This window comes from Oncorhynchus mykiss, chromosome 3, assembly GCF_057628025.1.
Source record: "Oncorhynchus mykiss isolate SJ-2025 chromosome 3, ASM5762802v1, whole genome shotgun sequence".
Classification (NCBI taxonomy): domain Eukaryota; kingdom Metazoa; phylum Chordata; class Actinopteri; order Salmoniformes; family Salmonidae; genus Oncorhynchus; species Oncorhynchus mykiss.
Genome location: NC_143024.1, coordinates 24,887,281 through 24,904,734, shown reverse-complemented (window position 1 = coordinate 24,904,734; position 17,454 = coordinate 24,887,281). Strand labels below are relative to the sequence as shown.

The 17,454-nt window shown below is 40.9% G+C and overlaps 3 protein-coding genes across 3 annotated transcripts; all 3 read right to left on the bottom strand.

Moving 5' to 3' along the window:
- Positions 1-529: 529 nt before the first annotated feature.
- LOC110510221 (uncharacterized) lies at positions 530-4,307 on the bottom strand. The gene is made up of 4 exons (XM_021591612.3): positions 4,125-4,307; positions 1,717-1,779; positions 1,223-1,424; positions 530-1,105 (listed from the first exon to the last, which is right to left on the bottom strand). The coding sequence occupies exons 1-4, from the start codon at positions 4,138-4,140 to the stop codon at positions 1,018-1,020; spliced, it is 369 nt and encodes a 122-aa protein (XP_021447287.3). The 5' UTR covers positions 4,141-4,307; the 3' UTR covers positions 530-1,017.
- Positions 4,308-10,553: 6,246 nt separating this feature from the next.
- Positions 10,554-13,573, bottom strand: apoa2 (apolipoprotein A-II). Its single transcript, NM_001161448.1, is given in 4 exon segments — positions 10,554-11,080; positions 11,753-11,981; positions 13,193-13,237; positions 13,503-13,573. Coding segments are annotated over 3 exon segments (432 nt in total). The 5' UTR covers positions 13,236-13,237; positions 13,503-13,573; the 3' UTR covers positions 10,554-10,920.
- Positions 13,574-14,757: 1,184 nt separating this feature from the next.
- On the bottom strand, positions 14,758-16,056 carry LOC149984472 (uncharacterized). Its single transcript, XM_090226164.1, has 4 exons — positions 15,942-16,056; positions 15,631-15,676; positions 15,413-15,497; positions 14,758-15,294 (listed from the first exon to the last, which is right to left on the bottom strand). Exons 2-4 carry the CDS (start codon positions 15,674-15,676, stop codon positions 15,120-15,122), a joined length of 306 nt encoding a protein of 101 aa, XP_090082290.1. The 5' UTR covers positions 15,942-16,056; the 3' UTR covers positions 14,758-15,119.
- Between the last annotated feature and the right edge of the window lie 1,398 nt (positions 16,057-17,454).

Genomic DNA, 17,454 nt, shown 5'->3' with positions numbered 1-17,454 from the left:
ATTAAAGGTTAGTGATTAATTTCTCTATTTCTCCTTTTTGTGACACCTCTCTTCGGCTGGAAAATGGCTGTATGTTTTTTGTGACTAGGCGCTGACCTAACATAATCACATGGTATGCTTTCACCGTAAAGCCATTTTTGAAATTGGACACTGTGGTTGTATTTACAAGAATTTTGTCTTTGTCATAATACTTGTAGGTTTGAGGAATTTAATTATGAGATTTGTTGTTTGAATTTGGAGCCCTGCAATTTCACTGGATGTTTGTCAGGTGGGACGCTACCGTCCAACGTACCCTAGAGTTAACAAGACATTTTTGGAGTGGCTGAAAAACAAGTTGTCTCCAGCCTAAGTGTATTTAAACTTCCGACTTGAACTGTACACATAACCATATTGAGGTCACAAACCTGTGGGAGATATGCATGAACATATCCTACGTCTCTCAACTTTGTCTGATAATAAAACACAAAGTGCAATGATCGTACTGATTCATATGAATAATGCTCCTCAAGAAACACATAGGGTTTACTGGTTTTCTACAAACGCATGTTTTTATTTAAAGATACGTTGACATAAAAAAAAAACATTTAAAGAAGGATTTTCCTACTAGCACTGACTTTGCTGATAGCTACTTTATTATACTTGCTACAACTGTGATATGTGGTTGTCTCACCTGATCTAAACTACAAAACATAGTAACTGTACAGCCACCATACATCAGCTTGCATTCACTCACTCAGTCTGATCATGTTCTTCTCAAGCATCTTATGATGAATGCACTAATTGTAAGTTGCTCTGGATAAGAGCATCTGCTAAATGATTAAAATGTCAAATGTTGACATTAAATAATACTGTATTTCAATCTACACAGACTCCAGGGGGACGTCACCGAGGGTTGGCGGTCTGGTGAAGCTGATCAGAGGCTCCAGGATGAGAGAGTAGGGGCCCACAGCTGCAACGCTCTCCTCGCCAAGACATTTTGAGTACATTGGGGACACAGAGGGAAACAAGGAAGGGTCTTTACTGTTGGTATAAGATGTGGTAGACCTGGTCCTGCAGGATGCCGGAGTAGGTCCTCACCACCATGCTGGTATCAACAAAGGCATTCCTGATGGACACAGACACATGAACAATGCATTAACTGTCAGCCTGCTATCTTGACCTGCTGTTCCGTTCGTGTGTGTGTGTGTGTGTGTGTGTGTGTGTGTCCGTGTGTGTGTCTTACTTGGCCTTCTCCTCCAGCTTCAGACCCTTGATGCTGTCCAGCCAGCTAGAGGCGGTGCTGATGGATGTTTCGTAGTAGCTCTTGACGGCGCTGGTCAGATTTTCCAGGGTTCCCTGCGCTCCATCAGCCTCGGCAACATCAGCGGCCGGTTCCTCAGGCGTACCCTCCTCAGCTTGCCTAGGCAGACGGAGGCCCTGAGCATCTGGAAGGGGAGGGTTAGGGTTAGGTATAGAGGGTCAAGATGGTTGGTTGTCAGTCAGTCAGTCAATGTTGCCGCTTGAGGTGCTCTTATTTGCAGCCTGGAGTGTTTAATGTTTCAAATCAAATCAAATCTTATTGGTTGCATAAACATATTTAGCAGATGTTATTGTGGGTGTAACAAAATGCTATTATGATAAAGCAACCTTCTGGGATGCACAGTGAGGCTGCAAAAAACACATCCTGGAACACCACCAGTTGGTCAGTCAGTTAATCAGTCTTGGCTGTGTACTTACTGAGGCCCAGAAGAGTGACGAGCACAGTGATGACCAGAAGCTTGTTCATGATGTCACTCAGATCTGTGTGCAAAGCAAACATCTTGGTGAGGGTCAGATAAACCATTCATCAACTTGTCCACTAGTCAGCATCATTTCCTCTTCCTTTTCAGCTCCGCTCTTAGCCTGATCTCATCTCAGCTTCATCTAATCTCTTCTATTTTATCTCAAACATGTCTCTAACTGTAACAGCAGATTTCCTCCTCTTCATCTGAAGAGGAGTAAGGATCGGACCAAGATGCGGCGGGGTAAGGGTTCATGACGAATTTTAATAAGAAAAGCCTGAACACTATGAAATACAAACGATAACATGAAATAAACCAAACCGAAACAGTCCCGTGTGGCACAAACACTGACACAGGAAACAAACACCCACAAACCAAGTATGATTCTCAATCAGAGACAACTAACGACACCTGCCTCTGATTGAGAACCATACTAGGCCGAAACAGAAACCCAACCTAGAAACACAAAACATAGAATACCCACCCAACTCACGCCCTGACCATACTAAATAAAGACAAAACATAGAATACCCACCCAACTCACGCCCTGACCATACTAAATAAAGACAAAACATAGAATACCCACCCAACTCACGCCCTGACCATACTAAATAAAGACAAAACATAGAATACCCACCCAACTCACGCCCTGACCATACTAAATAAAGACAAAACATAGAATACCCACCCAACTCACGCCCTGACCATACTAAATAAAGACAAAACATAGAATACCCACCCAACTCACGCCCTGACCATACTAAATAAAGACAAAACATAGAATACCCACCCAACTCACGCCCTGACCATACTAAATAAAGACAAAACATAGAATACCCACCCAACTCACGCCCTGACCATACTAAATAAAGACAAAACATAGAATACCCACCCAACTCACGCCCTGACCATACTAAATAAAGACAAAACATAGAATACCCACCCAACTCACGCCCTGACCATACTAAATAAAGACAAAACATAGAATACCCACCCAACTCACGCCCTGACCATACTAAATAAAGACAAAACATAGAATACCCACCCAACTCACGCCCTGACCATACTAAATAAAGACAAAACATAGAATACCCACCCAACTCACGCCCTGACCATACTAAATAAAGACAAAACATAGAATACCCACCCAACTCACGCCCTGACCATACTAAATAAAGACAAAACATAGAATACCCACCCAACTCACGCCCTGACCATACTAAATAAAGACAAAACATAGAATACCCACCCAACTCACGCCCTGACCATACTAAATAAAGACAAAACATAGAATACCCACCCAACTCACGCCCTGACCATACTAAATAAAGACAAAACATAGAATACCCACCCAACTCACGCCCTGACCATACTAAATAAAGACAAAACATAGAATACCCACCCAACTCACGCCCTGACCATACTAAATAAAGACAAAACATAGAATACCCACCCAACTCACGCCCTGACCATACTAAATAAACACAAAACATAGAATACCCACCCCAACTCACGCCCTGACCATACTAAATAAAGACAAAACATAGAATACCCACCCAACTCACGCCCTGACCATACTAAATAAAGACAAAACATAGAATACCCACCCAACTCACGCCCTGACCATACTAAATAAAGACAAAACATAGAATACCCACCCAACTCACGCCCTGACCATACTAAATAAAGACAAAACAAAGTAAATAAAGGTCAGAACGTGACACTAACAGGTTTCCAATGACTAAGGTAAGGCTATTCTGAGGTTGTTTTCAATGACAATGAAACTAGAATTTCTCTGGGTTTGTATCTCACTATGATGCAGCAGTCCACATACATATGCAGGACCTTACTGTGAAAAAAAACAGGAAATGTGAATTATTATGTGGATTATAATTAATGGACATTTTTGTTGGGGTTACTACATTTTTAGTTAGCAAATCAACTCTGAAATGTTAAATTGCTAACTTTAGAAGCCTTTTTAAATCTTGAATATACTACACGTTTGCATTTAAATGTCCTGTAACAACAGGGTGATCAAATGAAGATCCTACATCTTTATAGACATGCCATCATTTATTTAGTTATTCTGTTCAGTTGGAACTCCTCTCAATACTCTCTACTTGATCTCTCGCAGAGAGCATTTTGTCCGACAGTCTGTAGACAGATATGTGTAGTACCCATCTTATACAATACAATACAACACCTTATAACAGTAATAGTATCATGACGTGTTACCCTGAAATAGCTACACTAGTAAGAAGTGTTTTCTTTTTCTCCATGAAGGTGTGTGAACCTAAAGAAGATGGTGAACTAAAAGATGGCGAACCAAAAGATTGTGAACCAAACGAACATGGCTGTACTTACTGTTTCTCCTCTCCATACTGGGTGACAGGAATGAATAGCAGGCAGTAGCTGAGAGGCAGCAGTGAGCTAGCCTGTATATGTATATATATATATATATATGAGTGGGGATGTATTGACTTGTCGTTCTCCGAGCCAAAGTGCACTCCTCTGAGATAAACACCCACTGTTCAGGTGTTTGTGTATGTGATAAAGAAAGTGAGAGAGAGGGCAGACAGGGTCAAAGATGGAGATGCTACGACAAGAACTTGTTCATAATTTGTTGATTTAGTGTCATTTGAGTTTAGTGTAGGGAATCTGTGTATTTGCCAATCCAGCTGTTTTGAAATGTAACAGAACAAGTGATCCTGATTGGTTTTGATTGGGTACTGGTTGATTTTTATTGGTCTTTTTAAGTCAGTAGAGTAACCCATTCTTATTACATCTTGTGTTCATATTACAACCCCCTACCACCACCCTCTACCTACCCCCCCCCCCCCCCCCCCCCCCCCTTGCCTAAGCACACAGTCCTAAGTCTAGATCACCATTGACACGTCGGTCTGGTTACTACAGGCTAGCACAGACCCCACTGCACACAAATGGTGATGGTAAACTAAGACAAAGATTCACCAAGTGGTGCTGGTAAACTATCTGTCAATGACTCACTACCAGTGGAAGTTAATGATGTGGCAGCATGATCTGTTATCACTGAGTATCTCATGTGAAGCCCAATGCTGTAGCTGTGGGCTGTTTAAACTGCATCATCCACATCTTCAGGTGTATTGTGATGAATCTGCTATGATCTTTTAGCTAAATCCTCCTAATAACCTGTCCTGGCTGTGTGTGAGGTCAAGTGCTTTTACAATAAAGTATGATTGTACATTTCCAGTATTATGTTACATTTCCCGTGTTAGACAAGATTGGTTTAACGGAGGAGTTCAGCATATTAGATGTTTCCTCACCCTGAAAGGGTTTATGGGCCAGGAGAAACTGTAATCCATGCTTCTGTTTTCTTTTAAAAGACACTACAAACTTAACATTAAGTTGTGAAATACTGAACTTTGCCTTAATATGGAAAGCCTATTTTTTTTTGTATACTAAACTTAGTGCTGTGTAAACACTCTAGTCACCTGATTCCCTGTCACACGTCAGGTTGTTTTGTGCCCTGTCACTATGACCAGGTCTCTGGTAGGTGGTGATAAGCTGAAGGGACAGGCTGGTATGCACCTAATGTCTTGACATTTGTAAATCACTTTGAGATTTGCTGTAAAATGAAAAGTGTTGACTGAATAGAAGATATTAATAAACGAGTTGACATAGCAAGGGAACGGACAAGGACAGAGTAATGCACATTTACTTAGATCATCTGTAGCACTAAAGCAAAAACTTCCTGACCATATCCCTTCTCACCGATCATTGGTCGAATGGGGAGGGTTGTGCCCTTGATCATTATCCAATCTGTTTGGCGTAGAATTAGCTTTTGGAGTGAGATTGAAGATTGAACTCATTAAACATATTTTAATTGGTGTGACTTATTTATTGAATTATTAATTTAGGCCCTTTATTTAGCCAAGTAGGTTATGAAGAACATATTCAGCTACATAGCGACCTGGCAAGAGGGTGCAGTGAAACAGGGCAGCAACAGCAGACATGTAATAGTTGCACTTTGTGATTGACCACCCACACAGTACAGTATGTATGAAAAACATGTTGGACTTGTGTGACTCAGTTGCCCAGTTCAGGAAACTTTGTTCTATCCCTCCTCTGTACTCTACTATTCTGTACAGTTCTGGAATGTTCTGTTCTGGACTGAACTGAACTGTTCTGGACTGTTCTGTCCTATTCTGTTCTGGACTGTTCTGTACTGTTCTGTTCTGTACTATTCTGCACTGGTCTGTAATCTTCATCATACAAATCTGGGAGATATGCATGAACATATCCTACAATACACAACTGAACAAACTGGTTAAACAGACTCATACAACTGAATCATGCTCCTCAAGAAACACATATGGTCTACTGTTTTCCTGCTATTCATGTTTTTATTTCAAGATCATTTGTTGACATAAAACAATACAGTATTTCAAACTGTTCCAGATGTGCCTGAAGTCTGACGTCAGAGTCATTTGAGTCGACTGCACCACTGGGTGCCACTATAATTTGACATGTGTTTCTGCCCTACTGGGTTTCCTGTGGTGAAACACTAGGGCTCTTTTCTTCATTCATAATGGAAAGGTTCTGTGTGCAGTCTGAGGTGAACCTAAAGAGAGTAGGGACCCACAGCTGTGACAGTCTCCTCACCAAGGGACTTTGAAGATGCAGAGGGAAGCAATGAATTATATTTACTGTTGGTGTAAGATGTGGTAAATCAAATCAAATCAAATTTTATTTGTCACATACACATGGTTAGCAGATGTTAATGCGAGTGTAGCGAAATGCTTGTGCTTCTAGTTCCGACAATGCAGTAATAACCAACAAGTAATCTAACCTAACAATTTCACAACAACTACCTTATACACACAAGTGTAAAGGGATAAAGAATATGTACATACAAATATGTGAATGAGTGATGGTACAGAACGGCATAGGCAAGATGCAGTAGATGGTATCGAGTACAGTAGAAACATATGAGATGAGTAATGTAGGGTATGTAAACATTATATTTAGTGGCATTGTTTAAAGTGGCTAGTGATACATTTTTTACATAGGTTTTTCCATTATTAAAGTGGCTGGAGTCAGTATGTTGGCAGTATGTTGAATCTGTGTATTTTCCAATGCAGATAGCTCTATTGAAATGTAACAGGACAAGCCATACTGCTTGCTGATTGGTTTTGATTGGGGACTGGTTGATTTTTTGGTTGTTCTCTGAGTCAAAGTGCACTCCTCCGTTCAGGTGTTGATGAAGAGAGTGAGAGAGTGGGTCAAAGATGGATATGCTATCCCCACATCATTTCAACGTGGTGAATTGGATAAAAGTTGGTTGATACGTTGATCAATAAGATTACAACCTATTTTCACAGATTCAACAATACGTTATCACTATGATTTTAACCATCTAAAAGCACATGCAAATTCCAATGTAAAATCGATGTCAAATTTTTGGTTTAGTTGTCACCTAAATGTGTCATCACTGTGCTTTCAACCATTTAAAAGCACAACAGTTCAAATGGGAATTCAATGTCAGAAATGTTATACAGCAACTTCAAGGTGCTACACATAGGATTTTCTATTTAATATTTGCATTGTAACTTCAGAAAATGTCTGTAATAGGGGAATGATAGTGTTTCGAAGGGACATTTGTTTTGAATGCAGCCTAGTGCTTGGTGAATTGCAACAGCACTAGGCTGCATTCAAAACAAATCTCCCCTCACCTCATCCCATGGTGGAGACTCACGCTTGAGCCTTTTACTTTCCGTTTTGGTCCACCAGCTTCAAACAGCTGTAAAAAAAATACAAAAATGTTTTATTGAAAATATATTTCACAGTGTCTGTTACTTGAACTCTGTGAGGCATTTATTTGGGCTGCAATTTCTGAGGCTGGTAACTCTAAAGAACTTAACCTCAGCAGCAGAGGTAACTCTGAGTCTTCCATTCCTGTGGTGGTACTCATGAGAGCCAGTTTCATCATAGCGCTTGATGGTTTTTGCAGCTGCACTTGAAGAAACTTTCAAAGTTCTTGAAATGTTTCGCATTGACTGACCTGCTCTATGCTCCAAGATGGCATAGCAGTCAGACGTCTTTTGTCCTTGTCTTGTCGTGTCCCGTATATGTATATATATACAGTGCCTTGCGAAAGTATTCGGCCCCCTTGAACTTTGCGACCTTTTGCCACATTTCAGGCTTCAAACATAAAGATATAAAACTGTATTTTTTTGTGAAGAATCAACAACAAGTGGGACACAATCATGAAGTGGAACGACATTTATTGGATATTTCAAACTTTTTTAACAAATCAAAAACTGAAAAATTGGGCGTGCAAAATTATTCAGCCCCCTTAAGTTAATACTTTGTAGCGCCACCTTTTGCTGCGATTACAGCTGTAAGTCGCTTGGGGTATGTCTCTATCAGTTTTGCACATCGAGAGACTGAAATTTTTTCCCATTCCTCCTTGCAAAACAGCTCGAGCTCAGTGAGGTTGGATGGAGAGCATTTGTGAACAGCAGTTTTCAGTTCTTTCCACAGATTCTCGATTGGATTCAGGTCTGGACTTTGACTTGGCCATTCTAACACCTGGATATGTTTATTTTTTAACCATTCCATTGTAGATTTTGTTTTATGTTTTGCATCATTGTCTTGTTGGAAGACAAATCTCCGTCCCAGTCTCAGGTCTTTTGCAGACTCCATCAGGTTTTCTTCCAGAATGGTCCTGTATTTGGCTCCATCCATCTTCCCATCAATTTAAGCTAGCCTGAAGCTAACCAGAAGCTAATCAGAAGCTAGTTAGCTTCTTTACTGGCTAATCATTAGTATTCAGCTAACCACGGTTTGTGGTCATCAGCTATCCTTTAGCTCGAAAATCTATCGGCAGTTTTGTACGGGGCGGTTCGGACCGGAACGTACCGGACCAATTTTTCTCTCCATGTCCCCGGATTTCAACCGCTAACTCTGGACATTTATACCTGGATCTCGCAGCTAGCTAGCTGCTATCCGTGTGACTATCGGCTTACGTCGATTCCGGAGCAAACATCAATTATTCCGGAGATGGGCAGCTGAAGAGTTCCATCAGACACTCCTGGGCTACAATCACCTATCCGGACCCGTTTTACTGCCAACGCGGAGCCCCACCGGGCCTTCACAGCTGGACTACCGATGTTATCTGCCCGAGGGGGTTATCCGGCTGGCTCCTCCGTCGCGACGTTACCTGAACGCCCATTTGCGGTCTGCTAATCGTTAGCTGTCTTATCGGCTGCTATCTGAATAGACCCATCGGACAATTTATTATTATTATTTTTTGTTTTTTCTTGGGCCTCTATAACTATATCTATTGTTTGTTTTTTTGTGAATTGGATTGATCCCCTCTACCACACGGAACCCCACTAATCCTACCGACGGAAACGCACGAGGTGGCTAAAAACAGACCTCCATCCTATGCTAGCTTGCTACCGATGGCCCGGCTAGCTGTCTGAATCGTCGTGACCCCAACCAACCTCACTACTCACGGTACCCTTTTGATCACTCGACTAAGCATGCCTCTCCTTAATGTCAATATGCCTTGTCCATTGCTGTTCTGGTTAGGGTTTATTGGCTTATTTCACTGTAGAGCCTCTAGTCCTGCTCACTATACCTTATCCAACCTATTAGTTCCACCACCCACACATGCGATGACATCTCCTGGTTTCAATTATGTTTCTAGAGACAATATCTCTCTCATCATCACTCAATACCTAGGTTTACCTCCACTGTATTCACATCCTACCATACCTTTGTCTGTACATTATACCTTGAAGCTATTTTATCGCCCCAGAAACCTCCTTTTACTCTCTGTTCCAGACGCTCTAGACGACCAATTCTTATTACTTTTAGCCGTACCCTTATCCTACTCCTCCTCTGTTCGTCTGGTGATGTAGAGGTGAATCCAGGCCCTGCAGTGCCTAGCTCCACTCCTATTCCCCAGGCACTCTCTTTTGATGACTTCTGTAACCGTAATAGCCTTGGTTTCATGTTAACATTAGAAGCCTCCTCCCTAAGTTTGTTTTATTCACTACTTTAGCACACTCTGCCAACCTGGATGTTCTTGCTGTGTCTGAATCCTGGCTTAGGAAGACCACCAAAAATTCAGAAATTTTCATCCCAAACTACAACATTTTCAGACAAGATAGAACTGCCAAAGGGGGCGGTGTTGCAATCTACTGCAAAGATAGCCTGCAGAGTTTTGTCCCACCCTTCTCAGTCCACACCCACTTTCCTTTTGTCTTTCCCGCCCTTCTCAGTCCACACCCACTTTCCTTTGTCCACCAAGCCGTCATATCGGCTTAGCCCACTAGGGAACCTCCCCTATCATTTCCTTGTAACCATATCTACTGTTTGTTTGTTTATGTGTTTCTGTGATTATTTAGTTAATTAGTAAATAAATTATTAAGATAATTGGGGTATGGATGATACATAGTAAAGGCTGGGTTTGTGCAGATAACCAACAATTTACAGAGTTTGGAATGAGACTAACGTGAGGTACAAAACACCTGTTTTTATAGGTTATTATTGTGTATTTACCATGCTACCATTTACTCTTAAATAATGAATAATGTTAATAATTACATAACTGGTCATTTCTTTACCCTAAAATAAAGTGCTACCATAACTTCTTAATAATAAACAATTAAGCAGTTTGATCAACATTTCTCACTTGTGGTACTTAAAGAAAAATGTGGTTCATGATATTATTATTCATATGGATGAGTAAAAATGTTTTTGTACCCAAATTAAACAGGATGCACAGGTATCAGTTGAGAGTTTCAGCTTTCAGATCTTTATTGAACACAAACACACACACACACAAACTCCTGTTAGAGTATCAAACACATAGTTATATACATGCACAATGTTGAATGAATGTTAAAGCTCTTTCGAGATGTCAATCTTCCTATCTACCATGTTTTGACTTTCGTTTCCCTATGAATAGTCATGTCTAGGAAAGTGTTGACATAGAAAACGGGAGGGGATGCGTTTTGCATTGTGCATTTCTCTTCTCAATCACCTCGAGGTATTTCCCCCCTCTAGCATTTAATACATGTATCAGGAGCACAGCTAAAGCAGGGCCAAGCCCTGTGTGGAAAGGTACAAGCGTGTGGGGCGGTCCGATGCGACGGAGGCTATCTAGGGCTCATTCCTCGGCGGGTAGGACTTTGTCGAGGTAAACCTTGATGGAGGTGATGGCCTCGTCCAGGTAGGTGCCGACATGGGGGCGCACATAGTGTCCGTACAGACCCAGGCCGGCCATACGGGCCTTGTCCACCAAAGGTGCTGCTTCCTGGGCCAGACCACTGGACAACACACACACAGAGACAGGAGATGTCAGTGATGTTATAGGTTAACATCCTATGTGTCTGGGTTAAAATACATGTGTTTTTGAGTGTTTTTTTAATTTAATTTTTATATCTGTTTATTGGAGTATTCTGAAATACACAGCCCAAAACAAGTACTTTTATTTGAGTATTTGAATGGTTATTTAAGAACTAAAACAAGTAGCCTTCCAAATTGTATTTGAAAGCATTTCAAATACCTGGGTTAAATGCATGGGATCTGATCCATTGTATTTAAGTATTTTAAAATACTTTGCAAGTGTATTTCCAAGTATTTGATTTTTCAAATAAAGATGATCTGAATACTTGTTCTGAAATGTAGTGAAATGTAATTGAAATACCTGAAATTGTATTTTAAGTTCTGATGTGTCCACTGGTTAATAGAGAATGGTAAAATATCTAGTTAACATGTTGATAGGCATGAAGGGCCAATATCTAAGATCCTATAATAATTTGAAATCCTATTTCAAAGTTATGGGCAGATAGACTGAAGAACTTACAGTAAATCAGACAAACTGATAGACAGACAAACAAGCAGGACAACAGGACATTGACAGACTGACAGACTGACTCAATGCAGGGTTTGGATCGACGCGACAAGTTAAATTGGTTGTGTCGCGGTGGGGCACTCACGTTCCGATCTTGACAGCGCTCAGGAATTTGGGGTTGCCCTGCAGCTCCTCGATGTAGTCTTTGGCAGCCTGGCCGTGGCCCTGGCCCAGGTTCTCAGTCATAGGCCCCACAGCAGCCTGCACCTTGCTGTAGGCGTTCATCAGCCTCTTGTAGAACACAGACTTCATGGCCTCATACTTCTCCACCAGCTCCTTGTCTGGCTCTGGTACTTGACACAGGCACACAGAGACTGGAGGGGAGACAGGGAAGAGATCGTTTTTATTAATTCATTGCACTTGCTTAACTTGATTGACTGCTGTTATACAGTATCTAAAACCACTGGACTAACTATAGCCACAAAATAGCCCCTAATATAGTCAAATGCTTCGCATAACCAGGCAGTGTGTGTGAGTAAGGTTGATTTAGTGTCTGTGTAATGGAGATAGTTTGGTCACTTGGTTTGATCCCTCTCATGATGAGTAAACTCGGCTGAAATAATCAAAGGCCATTTCAACCTGACATCTGAGGTCTCTCTTATCCCTGCAGATTGTGTAGCAGTGGAGTCTGATGCCCATAGTGTCACTGCTCAACGTGGTCGGTCGATCACCTCCACAAGTCCATCACAGTTCAAAGCCTATCACCTCTCAGATAAACATACAACTAACTGTGCTATGCATTCCTGTTGGCTGACATATTCTCTCACTGTCACTGACATGTTCACAGCTGCAGTTCAAAGGTAGCTATTACCTTCTGTTGTATAAACGGCTGGAACGAACACTATATATAAATTTTCATAAATGTTGGTAAATTTGCTTTTATTGTTTAAAGACATTATGGAAGAGATCGGTGTGTTTTTTCACTATCTAATCATGGCATGGGGTTGTTCAATGACAGCCATGTCTTTGTTTCAAATATCACGAGGGTTTCATTTCAGAGACAAATAATCATGTTTTTTAGTAAAATGTTACATATCCGCCTCTCCCACAGAAAGAGGTTGTATTACAGCCAGGTTTTACACAGTCAAATGTGACAAATAGATACATTTTATATAAAAAACTGTACAAATGATACATTTGTGACATCAATACACGGTAATATTTTTTTTACCAAAAAATATTCAACACAGTAATATGAGATCTGTATGTAAAACCTTTATATTTTACATTTGTGTCATTTAGCAGATGCTCTTATCCATCTTAAGCTAACTAGGTGAGACAACCACATATCACAGTCAAGTATACAGGATACGAACCTTCCATTCTAGCTAAACAATGGATATATAGCATTTTTGCACACAAAAAAGGTATTAATACACATCTAAAATCTATGAATTAAACATTTGAGAACAGTAAACACTATTTTACACGCACATGAAGCTTCCTATAAGCATTCATTTCGGATGAAAAAACACAAATCTGGTTTGAGTTCTGCAGGGTGTGTGTGGCAGGTTCTCGGTCTTACCTTGGAGTGCAAGCACTAAGGCTAATGCCAACTTTCCGTTCATTTCTGAAAGAAAAAGACAAACACAATAGGAATTTATATGAATTATTTAGATGAAGTTAAATGCTTTGCCTGTCTATTTATTAGACTAGAAATCACACATTTCTGATCAGGCATCAATAAAACTATAATTGATACGAAAGGAAAATGCATCTTAAAACGCATGAGTAAATAAATAATTAATACATTAATACATTAATATGTTTAGAGATACTAGAGCATTGAAATAATATATGTATAAAAGTTGAGAAGAGAGAGAGAAAAAGACGACCTCCTGTTGTAGTGGGTGTACAGATCCCAGTGAAATAAATGACAGTCTCCTTTGGTGGCTGAGTTGTCTGTAAAGAAATCTGGGCAAGTAGGCACCATGATATAGGGAGAAGTGTAAATAAACGTCATCTAATGAGTATGCACACAGGTACGCTCGCACACAAACACCTACACAAACACACACACGCACGCACACACACCCACGCACCAGACACACACGAACCCACTGTACCTATAGGACAAACATCCACACACTCGTTCGCCTACACAAAGTCCATTGCACTTGAGACAGGTGATGCAATGCATCCAGATTATCACTTGGATTGGTTTCTGAAATCTATTTATGCCGCAATGCCCTATTCTGCATACGAAGGAAAGCCTAAATTCTCCTCAAAAACGTTTGCATATAAGTGCATGAAAGAGATTTTTTTTGAATGAATGAATGATCGTGTTAAGCATTTTAACTGTCTGAAAGTTTTCCATAATTGATTTGTCAACATTTGTGTGGAACATAAACCAGTATGTTTTACTGCCTCTGTGTAACTCATTGAAATCTGTATTCTTGCACATATTCAGAATTCACGAACTCAACAACAAAACACTCTTCACAATGTCTAACAAAAAAGGTTTATTCACACTAAGGTCCATTCTCGCTGTTTATTTGAATGTGTTTCATGTATCCCAGTTAGTCAGATTATGGTTTTGATTGAATGAAACAGAGCCCTGAGTGTGTTGACTGTGTTCCAGGATCGATGTCTGCAGTCCACACAGTGAGACCCGAGAGAAACGTCCTGCAGGTCACACACATCTCCCCTCCAGCCAGACACCCCTGCTGAACCTTGTATCTCAACTGTCAACTCTCACCGAGATAACACTCTGATTTCAGCACAGTCTGTAGCTATCACTCCCATCACTGATGTCTCTGTCTGTCTGTCTGTCTGTCTGTCTGTCTGTCTGTCTGTCTGTCTGTCTGTCTGTCTGTCTGTCTGTCTGTCTGTCTGTCTGTCTGTCTGTCTGTCTGTCTGTCTGTCTGTCTGTCTGTCTGTCTGTCTGTCTGTCTGTCTGTCTGTCTGTCTGTCTGTCTGTCTGTCTGTCTGTCTGTCTGTCTGTCTGTCTGTCTGTCCCTGTTGCTTTCTCTCTGCCATTCTAAAATATTCTCAGTCTCTCTCAGGTTTCTACTTGATTCAGTTCAGAGAATGATGAATGTGAGCAGTGTAGACGGTTTCAAGGGAAAGTTTATGAAAAGGCACAACACTATAATTGTACAATTTATTTGATTTAGTGTTCATTCATTTGGTGGTTCACAATAGTTCATTGACTCACTTAGATGCAATATGTGAGCCATAACGGTTTGATTACTAATACACTCTATGGCAGTTTTAAAACTATCACAACCCTTGTGCTGTGTTTGATGAAACACTAGTAAACGGGTGTCCTCGTTCACCGGCCAAATTATACAACAGTGTTGAAGCGCTCTTCTGAAACATTGTAACACTAATGTCCTAGTTGTAATCCCTAGTGCATATGAACATAGAATCAGTCCTAGTATCACCTTGCATGAGTATATGTGCTGTCAGTGAGCTGGGTGGGTGTTCGTCTGCCTTAGATTCAGTTGCCATTAGATGGGTCTGTACTGGTCGATCTTCTCCTTGACTCTGTCCCAGAAGGAACTGGTGGAGGCTGAGGCCCAGTCCATGTAGGGATCAGCCACTGGTTTGATGTGGTCCTCGTAGTACGCACCAGCAAAGGCCTGCACCGCCTCTCTTATTCTCTGGGCTTTAACTTTGGCTGCCCTGTAAGACACACACACAAGAATAAATCAGTTGGAAGCAGCATCCCCTGAGCGCACGCCTTTTACCCTTATCCTTAAAACGGCATGGTCGGCAATGGTGACTGTGTGTCTGTTTGTACCTGTATGTCTCTGTTGCCCTCTGCAGAACCCCCTCAGAGTCAGAGTCCCCTGGGGCTGGCGTCTGGGCCACTATGGACACACATGCTATGGAGGAGAGAGGTTACAGTAGGTTACAGTCGGTTGAAAACCATACTCAAAATAATACCAGTCCATGTCAACAGTTCAATGGAGGATAGTCTAGATAGACAGTAAAACATGTTGAAATGCACAGCCACACCTTGAATGAGCAAGAGGAGAGCAACTAGCTTCAGTTTCCCTGGCATTTGTCATCAAAACAAAATGGCAAGATTTGGCTAAAATACACATCTCATTTAGAAAAGAGATATCACATATAATGAAATTATTCAAATGATACATTTTTCATCACCCCAAACAAAACTAATCATACATTCAAATGATATATCACTGATATGTATATATATTTCTGTAATCAACATTATCACACATAACAGCTGGCCTCCAGTATAAAAACAGCTAGAAACTACACAATTCAAAGTAAGTGAAAGAGCATTTTAGGGAGCGTTTTACCTTAGTGTTTGTTCTCAGTATTGTCAATCTGTTTGGTGGAATCAAGTCACTTTATTTGAATTAGAGGACTTCTCACAGTGCTTTTTCTTGGTTGCATGTGTACATTGTTCTTGTTTTGGTGACCACTGACCGATGGTCTGTTTTTGGGTGGGAAGTGGTGGACTGATTGGATTGGCTTAGATGATCAGTGAGTCAGTCGTAAGTAGTCCAGTGTTTCGATACTCTTTATTTATTTAAGTTCTGAAAAAAGATTTTCTGGGTATACTGCAAACACCTAAATGTAAGCAAGCCGAAATATCATATATTTAGTGATAATTCCCTTTAGATTATATATATATATATATATATATATATATATATATATATATATATTTGACCAAGATTAATTATCTAACATCATTGGAAGATAATTTTGCTTATTTTATCCTAAAAAAGGGTTAACACAAAATATCTTGAAATAAGAAAAATGACTTGTGTCAGCTGCTACAGTATCAATTTTTGTGCAAAATAAACACTAATTCCTAGCAACACATTTAAAAAAGCCTCTCAAGTTGAACTTTCATCCTTGCATTTTCCAAAAGGTTACATTAATCTCTCATAATGTTTTCAATTTCAACATTGTCTGGATAGCTATCCGAAGGTCCTTTATTAAAGACGAGTTCCAAAGTTCTCTCTCTCTCTCTCTCTCTCTCTCTCTCTCTCTGTCTCTCTCCCTGTCTCCCTCTCTGTCTCTCTCTCTCTCTCTCTCTCTCTCTCTCTCTCTCTCTCTGTCTCTCTCCCTGTCTCTCTCCCTCTCTGTCTCTCTCCCTGTCTCTCTCTCTCTCTCTCTCTCTCTCTCTCTCTCTGTCTCTCTCCCTGTCTCTCTCTCTCTCTCTCTCTCTCTCTCTCTCTCTCTCTCTCTCTCTCTCTCTCTCTCTCTCTCTCTCTCTCTCTCTCTCTCTCTCTCTCTCTCTCTCTCTCTCTCTCTCTCTCTCTCTCTCTCTCTCTCTCTCTCTCTCTCTCTTCTCTCTTCTCTCTTCTCTCTCTCTCTCTCTCTCTCTCTCTCTCTCTCTCTCTCTCTCTCTCTCTATCTCTCTCTCTCTCTCTCTCTCTCTCTCTCTCTCTCTCTCTCTCTCTCTCTCTCTCTCTCTGCAACACATCAGTTTCAGGCTCAATGCTGAATGACACACTGATACATGACTAACTGTGGATGTCATTTTCAAATCTTGTTTTCCCACTATTGCTTTTCCATTGATGCCCTTTGTCCATTCGCCTCTTCACCTCTTTCACCAATAGTTGGTTGTTGTGAGAAGAGGGTACAGAGAGCAGATTAAAGCTGCCCACTATCATGACACTCCACCAGAGAATAGGGTGAAAATATGAGTATTCCCTGGTGGGGTGCACGACCCTCTTGCCCCCTGGACCCCCTCTAACCCCCCATACCTGACCCTTGACCTCTGGTCAAACACAGGAGCAGATCCCAGTAAACAGGGACAGTATAGTAATCATTAACTCAGGATAAACAGTGACTTAA

Bases quoted from the DNA above. Each gene is read 5' to 3' on its own strand.
- LOC110510221 (XM_021591612.3), bottom strand. The intron at 1,425-1,716 runs GTAAGTACACAG...CTCCCCTTCCAG, and splicing joins CGTCACTCTTCTGGGCCTCA to ATGCTCAGGGCCTCCGTCTG. The intron at 1,106-1,222 runs GTAAGACACACA...TGTGTCCATCAG, and splicing joins AAGCTGGAGGAGAAGGCCAA to GAATGCCTTTGTTGATACCA.
- LOC149984472 (XM_090226164.1), bottom strand. From the start codon at position 15,676: ATGCCAGGGAAACTGAAGCTAGTTGCTCTCCTCTTGCTCATTCAAG. The intron at 15,498-15,630 runs GTGTGGCTGTGC...TCTCCTCCATAG, and splicing joins TCTCCTCTTGCTCATTCAAG to CATGTGTGTCCATAGTGGCC. The intron at 15,295-15,412 runs GTACAAACAGAC...TGTGTCTTACAG, and splicing joins AGGGCAACAGAGACATACAG to GGCAGCCAAAGTTAAAGCCC.